At 42.9% G+C, this 23,964-nt stretch overlaps 2 protein-coding genes across 3 annotated transcripts; one reads left to right on the top strand and one right to left on the bottom strand.

Annotated features, from left to right (window-relative positions):
- Positions 1–973: 973 nt before the first annotated feature.
- On the bottom strand, positions 974–13,938 carry dsd (attractin-like protein dsd). Its single transcript, XM_014351221.3, has 12 exons — positions 12,861–13,938; positions 9,454–9,801; positions 6,593–6,774; positions 4,653–5,047; positions 3,968–4,566; positions 3,408–3,891; positions 2,888–3,293; positions 2,657–2,800; positions 2,428–2,577; positions 1,940–2,327; positions 1,645–1,867; positions 974–1,574 (listed from the first exon to the last, which is right to left on the bottom strand). Exons 1-12 carry the CDS (start codon positions 13,196–13,198, stop codon positions 1,329–1,331), a joined length of 3,903 nt encoding a protein of 1,300 aa, XP_014206707.2. The 5' UTR covers positions 13,199–13,938; the 3' UTR covers positions 974–1,328.
- A 2,159-nt stretch (positions 13,939–16,097) lies between these two features.
- On the top strand, positions 16,098–23,768 carry Nagk (N-acetylglucosamine kinase). 2 transcript variants are annotated; one of them, XM_014351337.2, is made up of 7 exons: positions 16,098–16,358; positions 17,676–17,845; positions 19,213–19,297; positions 19,877–19,975; positions 21,398–21,650; positions 22,249–22,547; positions 22,620–23,768. In XM_014351337.2, exons 2-7 carry the CDS (start codon positions 17,760–17,762, stop codon positions 22,953–22,955), a joined length of 1,158 nt encoding a protein of 385 aa, XP_014206823.2. In that variant the 5' UTR covers positions 16,098–16,358; positions 17,676–17,759; the 3' UTR covers positions 22,956–23,768. The 2 variants fall into 2 exon arrangements, with proteins under 2 accessions (XP_014206823.2, XP_089448272.1); XM_089592146.1 differs by lacking the exons at positions 17,676–17,845; positions 19,213–19,297.
- The last annotated feature ends 196 nt before the right edge of the window (positions 23,769–23,964 follow it).

The following is a 23,964-nucleotide window of genomic DNA, read 5'->3' as shown; positions in this document are numbered from 1 at the left end:
TTACATTTTTTTTAGCTCAAAAGAATAACTTTATTTACAAGTTTGGATTTGATTCGATGTTTATAAACAAAACAAAACACGTATTGCAGATCTATAAATTTACAATTATTATGTAAAATTACAACTATCATGATACACTAGTCATTTTTCAGACCCATTCATTCAAATAATATTTTCAACTATTTATCTAATCACGCTTATTTTTTTTTCTAATGCTTCATTACATAATTTTAACTTGGCAGAGAATCATGTAACTTTTTACAACTCGATGAAGCACAATTAACTTTCGAATGGTCAATCATTTTATTTGAAAACTTGAATCTTGAGATTTTTACGACTCGCATAATTACATACTCAAAAAAAACCTGCTCTTAACATCTAAGTGTCCATTTTATTAACGATATATACAAAACTGTACAATCTCTTTCGTTGGGCTTTCCTCGTAATTTTTCATTATTTGTACGAATCTTCATTTGGCTTTTCTCCTTCGCGGTATGCAGTGGTAAATAAAGTAGAAAGAAAAAAAAATTGTGAAATGCTTTATTTTTGCGGAATAATATTTGTACTTATACTTACCTAAATCAAGTATTACGCATCACTCGAAATAAATTGCTATTTTTAGTGCATTTCATCAAATAAATTCGACAACTGCACTAGTATTCAGTCTTTGTAATTTGAGGTAAGCGAAGACACAAAAATTAGGAAATAAAAGATAACAAGAATGTGCGAAGGAGAACTCGAGAGTTGCTGAAGAACCAAAAATGACGAAAGAGTTTCTTGTCGATATAAGAATGTTCGATGAGTATGTTTTAAAGGCCTATGCAATAAAAAATGCTTTTTATTCTCGTCTCCCTCTATCGCTCACTCTTTTTCCTTCCGTTTAGAAAAATTAGTCTTTGCTTCTGAGATTTGAGTTTTCATATACACTAAGAAAACTGGAGAGCTTCATATATACAAAGATTTTTTTTTCAAATTAAAAAAAAAAATGTGATCTTTCCCTTTTCCTTTTGTCAGTTTTACTCGCGGGAGTCCTAAAAGCTTACTAAGCGTAGATGGATTTCCAACTCGGCATATTTAAAAAAAAAGTTAGCTCAGCGTGAGCTTGTTCAGCCGAAACAAGACTCTTTCGATTGCTCCGACTCTGTGTTGCGGATGTCTCGATTGCAGTAACGAATCGGGAAGTATCAAACTCGATACTTTGACCCTATAATGCATAGCACAGCTTGTTTGACCAAGCTTTGTCTCACTCTCACACACACGCACACAAACGCGCGCTCCCACGTATGGGCATACTGTTTTTGTCGTTTGCTAGCCGTTAGGGACTAGCATTAAATGCACGTCGACTCTGGATGCTGACTACTCGATTTTCTGGGTTTTTTGGGCTCTTTGATGGTCAGCTCCTGGGAGGGCCTGCGCGGACTCCCCAAGGTCACGAGGGCCGAGGCGACCGCGAGACCCGCGCTCTGGCCGGCTGGTGTGTAAGGCTCGCCCCCAGTCGGCAGCCTGACTAGTAACGAAAGAACCGCCGCTCGGTTGCCGCAGCAGGGTTCTAGAGCTATCGGGCTCGGAGCGTCCTGAAAGCCAATCAAAGCGAATTTGTCAAGTGACTCTACCCCACGATGCTCTAACGACAAAGGGACAAACCTTTTTCTTCTTCTTTTTGCGAGTATTATTCACTTCCGCGTCACATCCGTCGGCTTCCGTCACGTAAAATTCTCGCCTCTCGATTTCCACGAGCACTTGGCTGAAGGCACGGCTAGCCATCTGCTCCATTTCTACAAAAAGCCGCTGTCTTCTTCTGTACATGTCGTACTTTTGTTTGACTTTCCAGAGAATCGCTGCTATCAGCAATAAAGCGAGGAAGCACCTGTGGCAACATTGCAATGTTTCTACCTAATTTACTCTACCTATATGATTTAAAATAATGCTGGATACTCACGTGGAAAACGTTATGAAAAATTGCTGCAAATTTAATTTGGAATACTGCGAAAACGAGATCTGAATCCACAAAGGAGGATGAAAGTCGTACACGTACACGTAAAACGTCGTGTGCGTGATGTTGTCCTCGTTACCAAAATGATAATCGGTTTTGCTGAAGCGATGCTTGTACGTTAAATTCGTGCAATTGGCTCCCAGTAACAACGGTTTTTCCAAGCCGTTGGATTTTTTCACCGTTATGTTCATTTTTGCAATTACGGAACACGTTATCGAGAAATCAGCGTCGACGTCCTGCTTGGAGGGAGAATTTTTGAAGTTTATCGCTCGGTAGTGGCGGTCCTCTTTTTTACTCAAATTAAACGTAAATTGATAATCGATGGCCAAATCATCTGAAAAATAAAATGTTTTTGGGCTGGTGATTTTCTTCAAATCATTAATTTGCGTCCCGGGACATGTGCATGGGTAGAGAAAAAAAAAAAAAAAACGTACAAAAACACGATCCCTTATTCGTAGGATCGCCGTGATACAGTCCACTGACGTCACATCGCTCGCAGTGGTCGCCTATTATACCTTTCGTTGTACAGAAACATTTACCAGTTTCACTGGTACAATTCGTTCCTTGGTCGTTGCACGAGCAAGCTGCACAAACAATGAAATGGAGAGTCGTTGGGTTGACTTTTTTTCCAAAGATTTTGCGAACTTTATTATTCATACTCACGTTGACAAGTGGCTCCGTTAAGCGGACTTCCATAATAGCCAGGCTTGCATTTTTCACAGTGGGCACCTTGCGTCAAATTCCCGCAGGGCTGGATGCACTCGTTGCTGTTGGGGTAGCACGTGCTGTGTCCGTTGCATTGACAAGCTGCGAAATGAAAAAAAAAAAAAAAAAAAAATGTCCACTTGGAGACCAAACTCCCATTTGCATATGTATATACAAGTTGATACTCACGTGGACACTCGGTGAAATACCAGCGTCTGAGAGGGCACCTCTCGGGACTCCGGTAGCTGGGTTGTTTAGCGCCACCCGGCAAGCACTTGCCCCGCCCGGTGCCCGAGCCGTCGTCGCACCAGCCGCAATCCGGGTCGGCTCTGCAACTCGAGCAGGAGTTGTGAGCGCTGCACCACTCGTTGCTGGCCCGAGTGGAGCGACACTTGTCGTGGGTGGTCGTCCACTCGCGGCACTGGCCGTAGGGAAAGCTCGCCGGGTAGGCATTCTTGTCGACGCATCTTTCCGTGTTCTGGCACCAAATGCACTCGGTCTCGGTGCAGTTGCGACACGAGGTGTACTCGACGCACGGGCTCCGGCAAATGTCCACCAGCGACCGCTGCGGTTGTATCGTATTGTTCGCGCTCGCCTTGAACACATATTTGTCGGAATTTCGCTTTATTTATTTGTTTTAACATCAGCCACCATGTTACTTATCACCCGTTTCCATGAATTGTACAAGCAAACGCCCCAGAGTACTTACAATGGCAATTTCGGAGAGAGGCTTGCACCTGTCGGGCCCGTTGGACCACGACCATATGCAATTCGGATTGCTCGAGCAAGCTTGACAAGTGTGCAACTGGTAACACTCGACGCCGCTGTGTGGGTCGCACATGTCCAAGGTATCAACGGGCCTCAGGGAAGGGGCGTTGGCAATGTTCCGGCAAATCTCGTGGGAGCAGCTTTTACCGCACCAGACGCACTTGTAGGACGTTGAGAGACAGGCGGCGCAATCCGTAAGGAGCTTGCACAGCTCCTTGTGCGAGGTCATGCCGCGTGGTGGGGTCTCGTCCACGCAGAGCATGTACTTGTCGTCGTGCGTGTTACCGGACAGCAGAACCCCCGTTGGTATGCTGGTGGCGGCCAAACAGTTGCCCCGTTTCTTGTCCCACGCGCACTTCAGACCAACTCGCGAGCTAAGGCATTGGCTGTGGTTTCTCAGGTGCTCGCAATCGCCCGGCGTATACCTACGGACAAAAAACACAGTGGATCACAGTGTTCTTGTGAGTGTCAGTAATAAACCTTGTGCCCTTATGGACTCACTTGAGCGTGTCGGAGAGCATTTGGCCGTCGAAGCCGCCGTATATGTACATGGAGGGTCCAAAGACGGTGGCGCTGTGCCCGTACCTCGACAGATCGGCCATCTCCTTGGGCACGGTGTACTGCCTCCAAGAGTCGCAGACCACGTCGTAGGCGATGGTGTCGGCCGAGTAGCACCTTGCCCCGTACGAGTGCAGCGTGTCGTTGTGGGTGTTGCCGCCGAAGACGAGCATAAGACCGGGACTGACGAACGCGGCCGTGTGGAAGAAACGTGCCGAGGGCGCGGCCGTTAGGAGACGCCATTCGCGCTTGTTCGGCCGGTACGCGTACAAACGATTGGTCAACACTTGCGTCACCTGGGACTCGGACACGTAGCCCCCGTACACGTAGATGTGGTTGGTCAGAGGATCGTAGGCCGAGCTGTGCCCGTAGCCACCCTTCACCGGGAAACCGGACGTCTCGACTATCTGCCACTCTCGGGCGCCAAAGTAGTATTCTTGGACGTTGTTCAGGTAGCCGTACTGCGGCGAGTGTCCGAATATAACCACCATCTTCTCCTTGGAGTTGTGGCCCCGGACGATGTTGGCCGAGTGCCCAGCGACCTGACGGATGACAATCCAACACGAACATCGACGATGAAACGCATTGCAAATATTACACGTATAATGGGTGTACATATAACATATACCTTGAGGGGTCCGCACATGGTTTTGTTGTAGCAGTTGTCGTGTACGGTGACGTTCTCCCAGAGCTTGGACGATACGTCAAAGGCCCACACCTCGTTGGTGACCCCCGAGCTCTCGATGACGCCGCCGTACATGTAGATCTTGTCGCCGTAGAGCACGCACGAGTGGCCGTACCTCGCCTGGGGCCTGTGGCCCGTCACGTGGGGCGTCTCCCACACGTTGCCGTTGTAATCGTACACGTAGATCATCTTGGCTCGGTGGAAGCTCTCCCCGCCGACTATGTACAGCGAATCGTGCCAGACTACGGCGCAATGGCTCGCCGAGCCCTCGGGCGGGAGCTCCAGGTAGTTGATGGCCTCCCAAAAACCCTGCTCGCTCGTCTGGTTGCAGTCGGCGCCTATACATAGAAACATTCAAGTGTGTACTCGGGTTTGGCCATTTTTCTTTTTTTTCAAGCTATCCAATGATAAACAAGCGACGACGTCCCTCACGTGCTTCTAATTCCCAACCGTTGGGGGCCATTTAAAAGTGTTAAGCATCTCCGTCGGCTCAATCTTGAAACTCGGGGCGCGTGTATTGTGCTTTGATAAACTTGACGTTTCTTAAGGCAATACTTGAAGCTCGGCACGCGAGGGCGTGGTAAAAAAAGTTGGACATTGAAGAAAGAGGGGAAAAAAGGAGTCGAAATGGGAACGAGGGAAAACAGAGTGGCTCCATCTACATGGCTAAATTATGTACACAGGCGCAACACTTGAATCAGGGAGCATCATGCGGGAGGGTTGGTGTAAGAAGGTGTGTATATATGTTGTATACGTGCAAGTTGATGTATATGTTTTATAAAAAAAAGTTGGACGCGCAGTACAGTTCCCTGGAGTCCGCGACGACGTAACGTGGCATAATTTACGAGCACTGAAAAAACATCCCAAGAAAACTGCTGCCTCACGTGTTTCTCGCGAGGATATACTTGTCCGAAGATGCTGCAGCCTCTTATTATATACGTATCTGCTCGGTGTACGTGCATTATTTGATTGATGCGGGTTGTAAAAAAAATTTTCTGTTTTGTCTCGATTTCCTGATTTTTTTTTTATTTCAACTTCTTTTCCAATGACTTGTAATAAATTTTTGTTGCATCTATATTTTATATAGTAAAGGAATCTATTTTTAGCACGAAAAATCTTTATATCATGTTTGCTCGCCACGTAAGGTGAAATCTCCAACAAATAAACAACTTAATGAACTTTAAAAAAACTGCTGCCAGTAAATCGGTCTTAAACTTCTCAAGAAGTATATTTATACTTATTGTTTTTTATTTTCAAAATGTTTCAAGTGTCACTAAATTAGTTATGCGTTTACTGTAATTCGTAACGCAATTTCCTCAATTGTCGCATGTCGTGAGAGTTCTCGGAATGAAATTTTACAGAAAAAGAATTTATCCACCGCTCGTGTAAAATCTAAAAATCTTAAATAAAGTATTACACAAACAAATCGTAAAAATAATTGAATTGCCCTTTCTATCAAAATTTTACTAACTCTAGATTCCGGATCGATTTTTCGTTTGATTTTCATTGTCATATATTTCTCAAATGACATAAAAATTATGATTTCGTTAAAAAAACATGTCAAAAATGTAAAAAGCAATTTTCAAAGTTTGAAAGAATAAATCATTAAACTAAGCATCAATGAAAATGTTGAAAAAAAAATTCGTTTCGACCGATTAAAAGCTCCGCACAGTTGGAAACTCGAACAAGGTGCAATGCCCCTGACAAATATACTTTGAATTTGCCTCGACTCGCCGAGGAGGTCTCTCCCACCGAGGAAATGCAAGCGCGACTGTTGGATCGGTATAAGCGCATAGCGAGAATGCAACATAACGGGGGATCGTTATATAGCGCAGAGCGCGAAGAAAAAAAAAAAAAAGGCGCTTTTTCTGAGTGTGACTTACCTTTGAACCCTTTGTTGCAGTCGCACCGGTGCCACTCGTGGTTGCACTGGCCCTGGTGCTGGTGCGCCGAGCAGTTTTTGGGACAGATGGCCACGTCGCAAGCTTCACCCATCCACGTGGCGTCGCACGTGCACTCACCACCGATGCACACCCCATGACCCGAACAGTCGACCCTCGAGTCCCTAATACAGGGAACGAAAATAATTAAACTTTTGCAGCTCGTAAATTGCTTTGTACAATATTTTTTTTTTTTTGTCTCCGGTAGGAAAACCGTGGCCAATGAAGTAAACACCTTCGTTATCGCACATCTGACGATGTTGGACGCTCAATCGACAGTTTTGCTACATCAAGAACTCAACTTAACGGACAGAAAAATTTCCTACTTTTTGCTCGTAAGGTTCCATAAAACAAAAGCTACTTGCCTTCGTGCCCATGAACCATACAGGTAATTATGTTAGCAGAATAAATAATCAAAAGTCCTTTCATTGTCGTTGATGAATGAGGATGGACCGAAAATGACAATTACTGTACTCGCAGTGGCAGAAAAGTTAACGATCGACCACTCCTGAGTACGAGTTAGCTCGAGCCTGTTTTAGAATCGCGTCTCCTTACAAAGGATCGTTAGCGAATTGTTAGCAAGTGGGGTATAACATATACGTACTAAACGGTACGTATATAATGTATATGCTTGAGACTCTGTTATTGTTGCACGGCTCATGAGTCAGACAGAGTAGGTATATATAAATATATTGCGCTCGGCCAAGTGTCAGTAAACTCAAAAGGCCTGCGGCAACTTATTCTTACCCTTACCTTATACCTATACGTGTAATGTACGTATACTCGGAGGGAGGGAGACGCGGAAAGAGAGAGAGAGAGAGAGTAAGTAATACGAGAAAGAAGCACCAGCCTTGCAACCCGCGCATTGATTCCTCTCTTTTTCTTCCTCGCCTATACTTATACTCTTTGGGCGAGAAAACGAGACAACTACTGTACGACGATGCGCAAAACTCATTTCGTCCTGGTATCTTTTTTTGTTTTTTTCTCTCTTTTTTTTCCCGGTAAGTACCTAATACTTGTACATTAGATACGCGGCGCGTTGCTTTATTGGCGTTTGCTCGTCACGCGGACACACGTGGTTTTGCCATGCTCTCGTTTTTATTGCTCCCGGCTCCAACCGAGCCTAGATTTAACGCTGTTTGCTCGATTCTTCGCTCGAGGACCGCCAAGATTATTTTTATCTGTCTCCTAGAGTTTATGGCCACTTCGTTTGCCGTGAAATAGTGTGCTGAACTGCATATCGGAGCACGAGAGCTTCATAACTCGCTCATAAGCATGGATATTTTTGTTTTGGGCGTGCAATATTAGTACCTGTGCAAACTAACTTTTCAATTGGAAATTGTCGCGATGAGTTGCCTCATACTCGGACGCGAGTACATATTATGGATGATTTCGCCTACTTCAACGGGTGCGTGATACATAATAACTTGTTTTGAGAAAAGTCGGTCGAAAGTACCGTTACGACGATGCTTTGTGTGTAAATGTACACTCGGAGACAAATCCTCGGAAAAAATGTTGTGAAATACACGGCATAGACTTTGTAAAATTAATTGTTCATAAATTTTATCATACGTGTAAACATTTTTTACACACATCTTGTTTTAGATCACGTGGTGGGAGTACAAAGATTTACAATCAAGCGGTACCAATGCGAAATCATCTTTTAAGCGAATTGACGAGTGTAATCAACAAAAATGGAAAATATTTTTTACCCTCCAATTTTTGATTGCCCATGGAAAATTCATGATGCTCGTTGGTCCCCCCATTACTCCAAAAACGGTACTTTTCACTGATAATTTCTCAGTATTTTCATGAATAATTTCACTCAAAACAGTCGTACTGCTACATTCCGTTTGTACGTGATGCGATCAAGCTGCAACGAATCCTCGTTTTAACTTTCACCGAACCTTGGAAAATCTCGTTAAGTTTAAAAGGTTGTTTCACGAGACCCAAGCGCGCATGGAAATTAATCGCTAAAATTTAAACGAATCGTATGAATTTAATACAAATGTAACGAACAACATAGACCGTTTGACTTATGAAACGGATTAGATCTTAGTAGGTTTTTCATTTCGTTTTACCGTTTGACAAATCGAACGAGGCGCTGAGCCGCTCGAAAGACGAAATTTAATGAAGATCGTTTGTCACGCATAGCTCAAAGAACTGTTGCTCTCACCTCTGCGTTTACGTAAGCATACGTCAAAAGTGGCAGCAAAAAAGCTCGGCACGTTGATTAACAATTTTTTTCACGACTGAATGCTTATTTGAGAAAAAAAAAAAAAAAAAAAAACGCAGACAGTAACACAAGTGCGCGCATGGGTAAGTAGGTACGTGGGTACAGAGGAGATGCGCCCCTCGTTGATAATTTACTCCCCGGCCGGCCGGATCAACGAGCAGCTCGGGAGGGAGCAGATGAATTTGATTGACTCCGTAAGAGAGCTGCCGCGTGTATATACATGTACGTTAGCTACACGGAGCCGCGCCATGCAAATCTCAGCGCCCCGCTTTTTTTGCCAACTCCGATGGACACACCTTCCATGCATTTACACCGGGAGATCGTTTTGACATCAACCGAGCACTTTTTCGTTTCCAAACGCGTGGGAATTAAAGATAGTTGGAAAAAAAAAAAAAAAAAAGTATGGACGCTTGTATAGGTAGGCCAGATGACACCGGGGACGGCTGCTCCTTTAGCAAAAGTGAAAACTGAGATTCAAAGGTGCACCATCAGTATATATTATATATGTGTATCTAAATACTGTAGGGACGGGGAAGGAAAAAGAAAAAAGCAAAGGGTAACACAATACCTGCTGGGACAGGCGTTGATCTTGTAAGTGATATTGAAGCCGCTCATGTTGTAAGCGACGTCCGAGTAAAAGTGGAGGAGGGCACTGCCCGAGCGGGCGGTCACTTCCGGCACCCGTCTTATGTGGTAATCGTCCTTGTGCATGAGCCCGTTGAAGACACCGAGCAGGGGCGCCTCGACCCCGTCGCCGTCGAATATGTACAGGTGGTCCCAGCCGCACTCCGTCGCGAATTCCTCGATGTGCATGCGAATCGTCGAGTTGGGGCTGCTCTCGATCAACCACGAGCACTTGACGTTCGTCGTGTAATTGCCCACTCCGTCGTGTATGCTGCCCGACTGCTCCGACAATCTGTGGACAACACCATTAAACGACACAGCCAATTAGACAATATTCCTTGCTCACTGTTTGTTTTTTTGTTTTTTTTTTTTACATATTATTAAACCTATTCAGTTAAGAAAAAAAAAGTATGGGTCCTAAAAACTCAAATATAGCACGCAAACGCACCAAACACCCGTCAGGAGCTAATAAACTCGACGCGATTGGCGTTATTAACGCGGTTACGTAATTACGCGTGCAGAGTTGAGTTCGAACTCTCGTCGGTAGACTGGAGAGCAACTGCACGTAATTGCTGTTCTGTGTAGGTAATAATATGGGCTTCGGTGTATACGACACGAGGGGCAAGGAGGTCGCGCCTCGCGAGCAGGAGCTTCGAGACGACGATTTGTATTTCTGCTTGCTTCCAACGACTCGTCAAGGGTGTCGGATTAATTAGCCGCTTCCAGGGCAACTCTCTCTCTCTCTCTCTCTGTGTGAGAGGGAGGGCGGGTGTATACCGATGCAGTGACTCTGCACTGGTATGATATATAAGCAATGCACGGAACCCATTTATTCTTCTCCGGCGTATTTTGCTTCTTTTATTTATCGCTCTCTTGCGCCACAGCTCTTTTATTGTTGTTGATTCGACTGGGCACTCTTATGAGAGGATAGTATTTGTTGGTTGGAATTTTTGTTAACAAAGTAACGCACTTTGGGTGGTCAGCTGTTTTTTGACTACCCAAAAGATCAGCGCGAGAAAAAGCGAAACCATCCGATTATGTAAAATCAATTGGGGCATACATGCACGTACGTATGCGCATATCCATAACGTATTATCGCGATACACCTCAATTATTCAACTCTACAGCGTAATTTATACAATAGTCATTATCTAATAATAATAATGTTATGAGAAATGCATTTATTTATACTAATTGTACCTAGCTCCTATTTTTTAGAAATTGATCGTTATAAACGTTATTGCAGCTCTTTGGGTAATAAAATGTGATGTATTATTGCGCGAGTGAATTTGCGCTGATGAAATTAGTTATTACGTGAAATGAGAATAAAAGTGTTATACCTATAGCTTTTGTTTCGTGGTACATGTATCAAGTACTTACATCAAAGAGCAAAACGTGGCAAAAATAAGAGAAAGAACCGCGTTCAATATAAACTTTACCGAGGATCGAGTAACCGCGGGGGATGACTAATTCTGTAGATGGTGTCGGAACGTTTTGAAAAGAAAAGTTTTATTCTCTCGATTTGCATTCAACTCGGGCCTTCGTGAAATCGTGGGCGAAAATATGTAGGTGTTGATAAAGGAAGTTGTAACTTGGCACTTTTCGCCGAAGAAGTTTACCTCGTAAAAGCACCAAAATTTTAAACAAAAGAAGAATAAAATCATTGGTTGTTTCACCAGAGATTTGTTAAAGACTTTAACGGAATCACACGAAGCGACATAGTTTTTTTTTTTTCTTCGTTCGGTCTCATTACCCACCAGACGTTTTTTCCTGATTCAACACGCAGCTGGAAACTATACGCTTTAAAAATGTCTCGTCGCGACGCTACAGGTATAGAGTGGACAGATGCGATGATCGGTATTACGGGATGACCGATTTACCGTTAACGGGCGCTTTACACGTACACGGCAAACTCAACGGATGAAATTTTTATACGATGTCAAAACGTTTATCTTCCGACTATGAATTTTTTCATCAATACATTATTGCTGAACTCCATTTGTTTCAATATTAATCTACTTGTGAGATGTTAAGTGGCTTCGGAAGAAAAAATGAGCCTTAAACAATCTCCCTGAACCAGGGGTCCGATCAAACTTGGGTTTCACACCTTATCGAGATAAGTAGGTACTCATTGGTTTGACATGACGAAAGATGGTCGTCTGCCTTGGGCCTTTTCTGACACGTTGCACATAATATATACGCGCAGTCTGTGACTGAGACTCTATTATGTACTAATACATATAATTCTCGAGCACACTTTGCGCGCGACCCAACTAGCACAGCGATCGCTATATGTTTACTATCTGTCTGTCCACCTACTTGTGTATGCAAGAGCTTGGAAAAAAAAAAATGCGTACCTTTACGTATCAATGATATTTTTCCCATTTCTGCAGATTAAGTTAAGCGCATTATCCTCAAAAATGTTCGTTTTATCTTTTTTTATTAACTTTGTTCCTCGAAGCAACCCATTCATATCGCTACATTTTTTCTGTTAAGCGCCTTTCAGAGGTGATGTGAGATATAAAGGCTTTGATCAGGATAAAATTTGGCGAAAGATAATGCGCAGAAAAAAAAATTGTCGGAGCTCGTATAAATGTAAAAAATATCGTCAAATGATATCATCGAATTTTATATGTATCAAGTAATTTTCATAATACTTCAAAAAGAATATATTGGATTCGTTCATGTACGAAAAACATGTAAAAATTATGCTTTTACGCGATTGTGGCAGCAAAGTGATAAAAAAAAGGCACAGCTACAACCAATAAACACAACATCTCAATGTCATGAAATATTTTTCCGATAGGAAACAAATCAAAACACACGTTTTAAAAACACTCAACGGTACAAAAAAAAAAAAAAAAAAAAATTAACGTCAAATTCAAATTAATGTCAAAGTTTTAATATACCCTGTAACCTTTGTAATACTTATAACATTTAAAAATTGATTTCCCAATGCAAGGAAATAAATATTAAAACACGATAAACCAACCCAAGCAATACAGTAAAATCAATCGAATTTGTACACAGAACATCCGAGTTTATTATTGGTAATACATACAAATATTTTCATTAGATCTCAATGTAGGCCGAGTGAGAAACAATAACAAATGGTAAGTAATATCGTGATGTTTATTTTTTTTTAATTTTTTTGTTGGAAAGTGCAAAAAGTAACAAGGGGCCATAAAATTTGATTATAAATCAGTTTTAGCATGTAAGCATGTACCATGCGATCGCATGTCACGTGCTGGTGGCTTTCAATAAACAAACAGACAAATAAAGAGTACAATGACACAGTGGCCAAACGACGACGAAGATCAAAAGAAGGAACAAGGAGGTATAGATTCTCACCGGACTTTGCTGGCGCAGTACTGGCAGCTAGGGCCCTGCCAGCCCTCGCGGCAGACGCAGCTACCGTTGACGCAGCTGCCATTGAGGCAGGTGTCGAGGTCGCAGGTCGAGCCGTTGTAGACGGCAGACAGGCCACCGACGGCCGTCCCCGGCAGCACCGCGCCGTTATTCGGGGCCTCGAGGGCCGGGGCACGGGGCAACGACGCCACCCAACATACGAGTACCCCGAGGAGGAGGTGGTGGTGCCGAGTCCGGGACAGGCCCGCCGCTTTCCGTCGCCGGTACTTGCGCTTACTCAGGAAGTCGAGCATCTGACGCGCGGCGGCTCCTGCGGCCATGTTGCCGGTGTCGGCCCGCTCCCTGCATGTCCTCCCGGACTCCTCGCGCCCACGCTCCCGCTGGTGCCCGTCACGGCCCCGCTCCCGCTGCCCGAGGACCTCGAGCTGCCAGGGGGGCGCGGCTCTCCTGCACCCGTCGTCTTGGAGCTCTATTAGGCTCGCGCCTGCAGGTGCCCCCTACTCATACCGTCGAGCTGTACCCCGTGCTCCGCGGAAGGGCCGACCTCCTCATCGCTGCTGTTGCCACCGTGTCCCTCCGCCAGTAGCATCCTCGTCGAGCCTATACACTGCACCTCCTGGTCCACGCGCGTACAGGTACACACACGCGAGCCCGTTACAAACGGACACGACCGGTTTAATTTAATAACGCCTGACGCCTGCAGTGTGCTCTCGCTCCGGTTGCTGCTGCACCAGTCCGCTCTGTATATATACACCACCACGAGTTGTTCCGCGACTCGGCTTAGGTTAAGGCAAGTGTGCGTGGGAGTATAGGCTACTCCTGTCCCCGTACGAGCGGTGGTTGCTGTTCGTCATCCGTCAATCCGCACTGACTGTTCGACGTACAACCTGCTCGTTTTGCCCCGTATACTACCTACCAATGAGTGCGTGAGTTACTTGTATATATTATACCGAGACTCAGTCGATCTGACAATTATGAACACACTGACTGCGTTAGGTATACCAGAGGGTATATATAAAGTACAGGTAAGTAGGATATGTAATGTGTATAGGCCAGGATCGCAAAGTGTGTTGCAAAATATATACTTATACAGCAGCTGCGCAGAGTGGAGTACACGCTTTTGCTCAATATTGTCAATCGCTGATACTGGCGACGACGACGACACCGACCGTCCAAAGTGTATGGAGTCAGAACTGAAAATGAAACGATTTATCGGTGGATTCGGTAATAAGCAAAAACAAGCATCAGTAAAGCTCGTAAGGTATAGATCGGTGAGTCTGGATCAATATCGGCAAGCAAAATTTTTTTTCAATATTATTAAAGCTTATTTTACGTGTACGTAAAATTATTTCGTAACCAAATAATGTATCTTATCATGTTTAAAACAAATTTTATTTTTATATAGGTTTACATCGGTATCGTCCATAGGTATATGTTATGTTCTCAGGGTACCGATTTCTGCAGGGTACCATTTGAGTACTTCTTTATTTAAATAGTTTCCTCTAAATATTCACTTACCACAAATTATCTCATTGCAAATGTTATTATTAATTTTTTTTTTTTTTTTTAATAGGGTGTTGTAAACATTTAAGATAATTTATCCTTACGCCAATGTTAACCAACAGATTTCCCTATTACCGATAAGTATATCTGGCGGTATATTTTAAAATAATTATTGTATCCTTTTCGATTTTTTCTTATACTTTTCTCTAACTTGTTCAATGTATTGTTTAATTAACAATTTTTTTTTTTTTTTTTTTTTTTTTTTTTTTTTTTTTTTTTTTTTTTTTTTTTTTAATGCACTATTCGTTATATTTTTTTCAAAATTTTCCACAATCAGTTATTTTTTTGTTTTTTGTATGTAACATTATAGCACATTCATTTTGTGGAGGATATTTCACATAAGTTTGATTTTACACAAAAAAAGTAGTTTCAACCGGGTTTTAGATGTATGAAGCTCATATTAGTAGTGCTATTTGTTTCAAACATCTAAACACACGTTAATTTTTACATGTTTTTGATTTAACCTGTCACTGTTTCGTATGTATTAATTTTTTCTCAGATCTCATTGTATACTCTTTTAAATCACTTTTTTGCAACCACAACTTAAAGTTTGTATTCCATTAATATCAAAATATAAGAATTCACTCATGCCTTCAGTGCTAATCCTGAAATATTTTCAATACATTTTTATTCAATAGTTTATTTAGGCTGGGACAAAAATTATAATACATTAATCCTTAATCACAGATAATTTTTCTTACCACGTGGAAAGTATTTTATCGGACGTTATTTAATATCCATCAACAGTAATTACCGATCGGCAACGAGATCGTTAATGAATCACCCGTTAATAATCATCAACTACTTATACGCATACTTACGATCGCTCATCAGTAACGAACAGCTTAAACCATTGAAACTTTTAAGTTTACAAGTTCCAATTGTAAAAGTAAATATTTGCTATAGGTAAAACAAATGATTCATACTTTCACTTTCATAAATTAACTGTGAGTAATTTTTTCTACACCCAAACAAATGTTATCTGATCTTAAAATCTTGATGAGATAAGTATTCCGATGATCTCTCACACCAATATACATATTTCCAATAAATGAGAGATCATCAAAAAACAAGTCCAATTGTTATCGATAGACAATAAGCATACATAATACAACAACATTAATGATAATTACTCATCTTGTGCAGTAAGCGTGTTTTGAGCTTATAAGCTTACGAGGCGCAGATGTAAGAGGTCTCTGGTCGCCGTCAAATTCCGGCAGCTGATATGATCGCAATCCGTTTGTACTTTACCTACTTGTCTTGTCCCACTACCCCGAAAAATACATCATGAAACAAGTTTCAATTACACATTTTTTTATATCTCCTAATCAAACTCAAACGCCCCTCCTCCCCATAAACGGAACTACACTTCCCCTCCCTTTTCAGAAAACCCTCAGCTATATCATTTAATGACCTAAAGTGGTACAAACCGTTATATTGAAAAAAAAAAAAAAATTAAAAAAAAAAAAAGTATATGGACAGAGGCCCTTCCCCGATATCGATCCGTCTAGACCCTTCACCGCGTACATAAAGTATAACCTCGCTGTCAGTGCTATCGAATTTTGGTCTGTCTACTTCCGCGGGCAGTCGCGGAGTATAAGTACTCCTATATGTGTGTGTTGATACCGTACCCGGCCGCCACGGGCCGTCGCTATCGCCGTCCTCCTCGTCGCGTGGACAGTCGCTCGGCAGCTCACCAGACCTGGCACAGTCAACAAGTCGAGCTTGCACGATAAGGACCTCCGCCTCCTCCTTCCGAATCGCCGCGCGTACCAATACATCGGCCGACACGTGTGCGACGCTACAACGGAACCAAAGAAGGGGGAACGAGGAGTTTAGCCGCCTTTGCCGAGATACAAACGCCGTCCATCGAAATCTAACCCCCTCCCCTCGGCGAGGCCGCACTTTTACGCCAAGGTAAGGTACCTACGACCGTATGTGACGTTCGCTGCCTAGCCTCGGTTTTGCTTTTATTGCCGATTTCTCCTTTTTCGCTCGGGAACTTTCCCCGTGCTCTTACCTGCACCTCCCGTACGGCCCGTAGTCCCCCCTGCACGCCCACACGCGCGTACTGCAACACTCGCACGGTGTGTCGTTAAAAGCTTTGCGCGATTTTTTTTTTCTTTCTTCCTCATCTTTTTTTTCCGGGACTCCGAGAGTCGAGCCTTCCCGTGTTTATCGTTTGCGCTCGACACGTGCCGGCTGAGAGATTCCGATATAATTTCAGAGCTCCGCGACCTTGAACGGATTCGCCCGTGCCTCGATCTTGCCGATCTTCGGCGCCACGCTTCGAACCGATTTCCTACCGATCTCTCAAGGTGAGTTTCCGGTGAATTTCATTATTTCATCCTACTGCCTGTCGTCTCGTTTCTAAACTACAGATGGGAGCATACACCGCCGATTTTAATTGGGAAAGCAAGAGAGTTCGGCTGGCGACTGTATAAACGCCCTTCGAAGCTCGTTTCGGAATGCCCCTTCGCTTTCCCTTTCGAAATTTCAGTCGCGCTCCGCGTTATCGTGTCGACTGTTCTTAGCTCGTGTCGTACACGGTACTCGTGGAAATCTAGGCGCGGAACGCTTAACTTTTACGCCAACTGCCGATTGTACCGCAAAATGTAGATCACAGTGTTAACGAACGGAAAAAAATAGTTTCGTTTAGTTTTTATTGTTCTTGTATTTTTCTTTGGAAAATAAAGAGCGAAGAAGAAGAACAAGGGCGATAATGGTAACGGATGTTGGGGGGGGGGGTAGAAAGAAAGTGCTCCCCGTTACGTCACCGCGCGCGTATCATAGTTTTTAATAATTATTCATCGACGCTTTAATTCTCCCCCGTTTATATCTACGGTAGCTCTCGGGTCTCCCGAAAAAGATAAGCGATTGCGCTCGTGGATAACGCTCGGTACGAAAAAAAAAAAAGGAAAGAAAAGAAACCTTGCGACTCGTTAGACGACTCCCCTATTTGACATTTGTTTCGGGTTGCGTTATCTGAAACGGGCTCGAAGATGCATACTCGGTGGCGATATTTCATACAGGCACGGGCAAACTTAATCTGAACTTATTTTCGATTTCTCGCTGGAGAGTCCGATTGGTTTCACAACGCCGCAATCGCTCGTCATTGCGAGAGCCACCACCCGAAAAGATAGCTATTTAAAGTGACTGGATCCTCTTTTTCGACTTGTGGATTATCTGTTTTTTTTTTTTTTTTTTTTTTTTTTTGCTTGGCTATATCTGCAGCTCGCGTTGTCGATCACCCGATGCCACTTCGAGCGGATCGATGAAATTTGGGTTCTGACGGGGGAGGAGTAGAATTCCTTCGCTATGGAGAGAACAAACGGACAGACGGCTGTTTCCACCGAGAGCCTCAACAAAAATCCAGAGGACATGCGGATCGGGGGCCTCGAGGGGTGAGTCTTACATTAGTAAAATCATTACTTGTATGTGTATGTCTATACTGCGAAATGATACTTATCTGCCTGAAATACAAAGACAATGATAACTCCTGAAGCTTTGGAGGTAAATACTTTGTCTTGCGAGTTGCGAGATCGGTTGATTGACAAAAATAAAAAAAATAAAAAAAATTCAGAATTCATTTGTAGTATCGCGTAACGTGAACTTGACTGATAACACTAATTTTTACCTAATAGCTTCGGGCTCGTCGATAAGCCGATCGTTAAAATTTAAACTATACCTACGGTCAATCCAAGCGTGTTGTGGTATAACACGTTTTAAGAACGTGTTTTTTTTTTTTTTTGTAAAATTTTGAACATCGTCTTTAAGAAATGACCAAATATTTATTATCAGCTCTCAAAGTGCACGATCTTGAGAGCCCGTTAAATCTGTCCCGAGACTTTTTGCGTCTTGTAGTTTTTGTGGATTAGTCTTTTTTTTTTTTATCAATTAACATATTTTGATTTGCACTTTGGAAACCATTGAGATGCATTAAAAAAAAAAAATTATTTTTGCCAAAAGGCGCTTTTGTGAATAATTAAAATTCACGCTCCCATCATAGTATGAATTATTCCAATATAAAATAATCGACTAAGTTAACAGAGCACGCCGAGATTTACATGTTTAATGATATAGTTATACATTGAACGCGAAAGCAAAATGAATCGAGTGAAAGTATAAATTACAATACACGATACGCGTACTTACACGTGTATATGGATTGTATGAAAATTAAAGACATGATTTTCCGTGTCTGTAGTAGATAAAAGCCTCGTGGTATGGGTCGCGTTTATTGGGGCCTGCCACGATGTATACGCAAAATATGCTTGACAATACGATAAGTTGCAATTAGATTTACTTTCAGTACAATTGGAGCGAACCGAGATTATATTATCCATGGGTTGTCGACCTTTCTCCGTGCGATTGAAAACGTAACGCTCGGGGTATCCGTCGCTCCATATTCATTGATTCCGGTTGAAACGAGAAAAAATCACAACGAAAGTAAACTCGAGTTTATCAAACGTTTGGAAAATAAATTTTCAGTAGAGTATTTAGTTGGGTACGATGAAACGTGTCGACCATTTCGTTGATTGATGTACCCGAAAATTACACGTTGAAACGTTTTTCTCTGTCTAGAGCTCCGTAGTTTTCACGTGATCTACCAATACTCCATTAGAAAAACCATTAGTTATCTTGTAAAACGAAATACTAAATGATTGTAATGGTATGGTAACACCAACATCATAAAAATAGTAATGATGATGGTGATAATGATGACGATGTATGATGTATTAATGCAGAGCGAAAAATTATTAAATTGCAGAGGCGCGACACACTCGACATTGTTCGTCGTGGATGGAAGGGGCAAAAAATTGGCCGAAGTCAGAGGCCCTCACACGAATCACTGGGTAAAGTGTCGTACAATTATTTTAAAAGCGCGTAACGAAAAACATCGCGTTCATTGATGAATTAATGAGAGAAGAACTATACCTATATACGCACAGCCGCCGCGCAATTCCAACAAACGCGCGGCACGCAAGTTCACCGAGCGGGAAAATGTTGCCTTCCGCTTTTCTCGATCTCTCTCTTTTGGCTGTCAAACCACCGTCTTTTGTCGCAAAGATCTCGCGCGTCCTCGTTTTTTCGATTTTTCACAAAAGTAAATATTTGTCGAGATGAAAAAAAAAAAGGAAAAAATGCAACAAAGATTCGTTCCTTTTTGCTCTCGCCGAGCTGCTACACATCTCTGTTCTCCGATCCGCTCCTTTTCGCGCAATGTAACCGCTTACGCAATTGTCCGCGCGTACTTACAATTGGAGTCGATGCGGTCAGATCCATCCGATCAATACAACGACTACGTGCACGCGACGCCGCTCATACGTGGTCGCTTTGCCTTTTGCTGCTGTTGTATTATATATACGTATAGCTCTCCGATTTTTTTTCCTCAATTTTTTTTGAAATTAATGGCAAAATGAATGGACCCACAGGCGCTGGGCATGGAGGAAACGGCAGCCAGGATCAACGACATGATAGTCAGGTCCAAGGCGGACATCGGCACGCCCCAAGCGGTTCCGTACGACATTGTAGTAAGTATAATGTTATCATCATCACGAGTATACAAGTCATATGTTTGAATTCGCTCGCGTTGAGCAAAGTGGAATCGTTCCAATCGGTATAAATCCTCCCGACGGGATCATAATTTTCGAAGCACCTATCAGTATAGTTACCTGCGCTATAAATCAAGCTCCCATCCGTCCCGTCCGTGAAATTTCCAGAGCTATTCTATCTTTACTCGTGGAATAACACCGGCAATCGATGCCCGCACTGTAGTCCTCGGTGTGTGCATTTTAGATTGAAAATTTTCTCCTCCGAGCATTAGTATATACGTTAAGGTGTATACTTGCGCGGAAACGAGTTGCTAATTCGATTTTAATTGCTCGTCCATCGAGCGACACCTGAAAGATATAAAAAAAAAGAAACCTCGTTATTCATGATGACAGCTTTTTTTTCTTTCGTTTTTTCCCTATTGTCAATCACCGAGGCAATTTTTGCGGAAAATCACGCGACGAATGGTCAAAAGAAACTAGTTGGCCGTTACATATATATATACACGGCACACGGGCAATGAAAATTCGAGAAGGAGAAGATTAGGCGTCCCCTAGCGAGAGCTGTTAGAGCGCCATAAATCATCATTTCCTCATTGCGTTCGTGAAAATGTTCGCGTCCCCGACGCATGTAGGTACATGTATATATACATACGCACCACCGCAAAAGCTCCGAAGCCAACGCCGATTCGTGTTTCATTCCTCGAGGCTTAATTGGCCATCGACGTCACATTTATATTGATACGTCAATTCCAATTGTCACGGTATCATCTTTCCACTGGCGTTGCATTTTGTTTTTACGCGCGCGCTGCAACTCTACATGTACGCGTGTGTATTCTTTGTTTTTTTCGTTATTCTCAGCGTCGCGAGAAAATAGTTCGAATTCGTCGGATAAGTTAAGAGCCGATAAACGATATGTACGAGCGAAACGTTTTAGTTTGTGACATTTCTGAAATGAGTGGGATATCGTCACCACGTATATATAAACACGCGGGATGAAAAACTCTCCGCAGGTGAAAAAAAAAAAAAAGAAAAAAAAGAAAACAACAATTCATTTGGAATGCAGTGGTTTCGTTGAGAGACAGAGAAAGAAAAAAAATTAATTGTCATTCAACGAGTGAAACGACCGATTCGCCCCAGTAGTGTATACACTAGTCAACAAATTTAGCGAGCGACAAAAGTGGGACGCGAGGCGAAAAACCAAACGCGCAAAAGCCTCGATTCGCGGCGCGTGCGGGTACGGGGGAATATCCCCTACATGTGGTACACCACCCGCAGCGTGCACAATGAGCTACGTGGGAAAAAAAAAAAAAAAAAAAAAAAAAAAAAAAAAAAAAAAAAGTAGAGCAAAAGTCGGGAGAGCAGTTGCGAAACGGACGATAACTGCGTGACTTTGTTGTGCAGGGCTTGAACTTGAGCGGCTGCGAGGAGGAGAAGAGCAACAAACTGCTGGCCACGACCCTCCATCAGCTCTACCCGACGGCTTCGCGCGACTACACCATCGGCTCGGACACCCTCGGAAGTCTCAGGACGGGCCTGCCCAATGGCGGTGTCGTCCTCATCTCCGGCACTGGGAGCAACGCGCTTCTCATCAACCCCGACGGCAAGACCTACGGCTGCGGCGGATGGGGGCACATGATGGGCGACGAGGGCAGCGGTGAGCCACTCTATTTTGTACACTTACACTGGCGGAAAACCCTTTTGTACATTAATTATTATTTCTACCTCGCTATCCGCGCCAACGAAAGAAAAGGAGGATTAGACGTGCAAGTGTTATTAGTAATAATACTATATGTAATTCGACACCGGCTGGATTCGACGCCAATGTTTGCCTTGGTGGCTATTATTTTTCTTACATGTACCTTGGTCTACACGCGATCCCCTTTTTTTCCTGACGTCGTGCACCCATCATCATCGTTACTTGATGGGCACGGATACTTTTTCTTGGATACGTAATTTTTTTTACTCAAAGTGCTATTTATGCCTTATTTATGCTAAAAAAAAAGGTACATGTTTTTTTACCTACAACACAGTGCTCAACAAAATTGTTTTCCAGCAAAACAGTGCATTACTTATTACTTGAAGGAAATGAAAAAAAACTAAATTTGTTTCTCCATTGTATTTGCAAACAGTGGCAAACGAAAAGTTGTTCTTTTAAATGTATATATAACAATTGTGCCCAACGACCCAAGTACGGGCAGAGATTTTTGATTTGACGACAAATTGTTTAAAATAACGATGCGTGTGTGTATCAGCTTACTGGCTGTCGCACCGGGCGTGCAAGTACGTGTTCGACGATCTCGACGGTCTGCTGCAAGCACCAGCGCCCATCACGTACGTTTGGCCGGCTATGCAGGAGTACTTCAAGGTGACGGACCAACAGAGCATGCTGCCCCACTTGTACGCCAATTTCAACAAGTGCAAGTTCGCCATGTTCACCAAGGAGCTGGCCCTCGGCTGCGAGAGGGCCGACCCCCTCTGTCTCAAGCTCTTCCACGAGGCCGGGATCATGCTCGCCAAACACGTGACCGCGGTCTCGGCCAAGGCCCACAACGTACGTGTTGCACACAATATCAATCGAGTATACAATATTATGCAAATATATTAACATTGGGGCCCACTTTAGGACCTGAAGCTGGAAAAGGGTGGACTGAAGGTGATATGCGTGGGCTCGGTGTGGAAGTCGTGGGTGTACCTGCAGGAGGGCTTCATCGAGGAGATCCACAAGAGGAGCCTCGTCGACGAGCTGACGTTGCTGAAGTTGACGACCTCGGCGGCGCTGGGTGCGTGCTACATAGCCGCGGACAAGCTCAACTGCGTGACCATGAGAAAGAGCTTTGACCAAAACACCGAGGAGTTTTATCGTTACAAGCGTGAAAATCTTCCACCGGCGAAAACGGCCTCATCCTGTGTTGCGTCCCATTTAGTGCCCAATGGCGTCGAGCAGATCGAGATCAGATAATTGCCGCCGATCTGGTGCGACTCTTGCTCGAAAAAACAACCTGTGACGTTCATCGCGCGTGTTACAATGGCTTTTTACGTTAGATATGTAACGCACGATACGTACAAATTGTTGTAACAGTCGGCTCGCCTGAAATTTTACTTTTTTTTTTGTTTTTTTTCTTTTGTCTACACCGGCTGAAATTCCACACCTCGAGTCGCGTCACTGCGCGCGCGCTACATAGTGTATATTACGCGCTCGATGCGATTATTCTTCATTTGCCATTACAAGACAACAATTACACCACTGCGTAGTTATTACATTTTAATCGTATCTTCAAAATTGTTTAGTTAGCGGATACAGGTATACATATAATGTAAAAATGTACTTGCGTAGGTACTTTGCATATGATTTCGAGGGTATCGTGTATTATACAATTGTCTGTTAAACACGAGAATTGTATCATTGATGAGGTATCTTAGAAATTCCAGTTTTAATAAAATTATTTTTAGTTTTTACAATCGCTGCATTCGTTTGCTTTTATCTAATCGTCGATTGTTTGTTATTTATCTTTTTACACAACCCCTTACTTGGTAGAACGTGAAATTTTCTTCTGCAAAATAATGGATGGTAAAGAACGTGACACGCGATCTTGACCATACCCTTCCTGTTAGCGCCGTATGTGGGTGTGTATAGTTTACCACTTTTTTACATGGCTCCTTGAATTTCAGGGTCAGTTATTTTATTTCAATTAACTATAATTCAAATAGAGAAATGATTCTGCAAAATTTTGATATTATTTTAGATTAAGTTGTAGAAAAAAAAAAAAGAAAATATGTTTATACATGTAAATACATCCATGAAATGTAATTTTGTATGTAGATTATATTTACGCTTACGTTAATGTATAGACGAAAAAAAAAAAAAAAAAAAAAAAACAATCCAACAAAACAAATGCACGACTCCAATTAATTTTTATATTTAGCTTTAAGGCCTCGAAGCCTCTAACCAAGATCAGTTTAGGTTTTAA

This window comes from Copidosoma floridanum, unplaced genomic scaffold (assembly GCF_036245765.1).
Source record: "Copidosoma floridanum isolate Cflo_tuat_1 unplaced genomic scaffold, Cflo_Japanese_pri ptg000014l, whole genome shotgun sequence".
Lineage (NCBI taxonomy): Eukaryota > Metazoa > Arthropoda > Insecta > Hymenoptera > Encyrtidae > Copidosoma > Copidosoma floridanum.
Note: the sequence above shows the minus strand (reverse complement) of the source record. Positions and strands in the feature narration are given on the sequence as shown.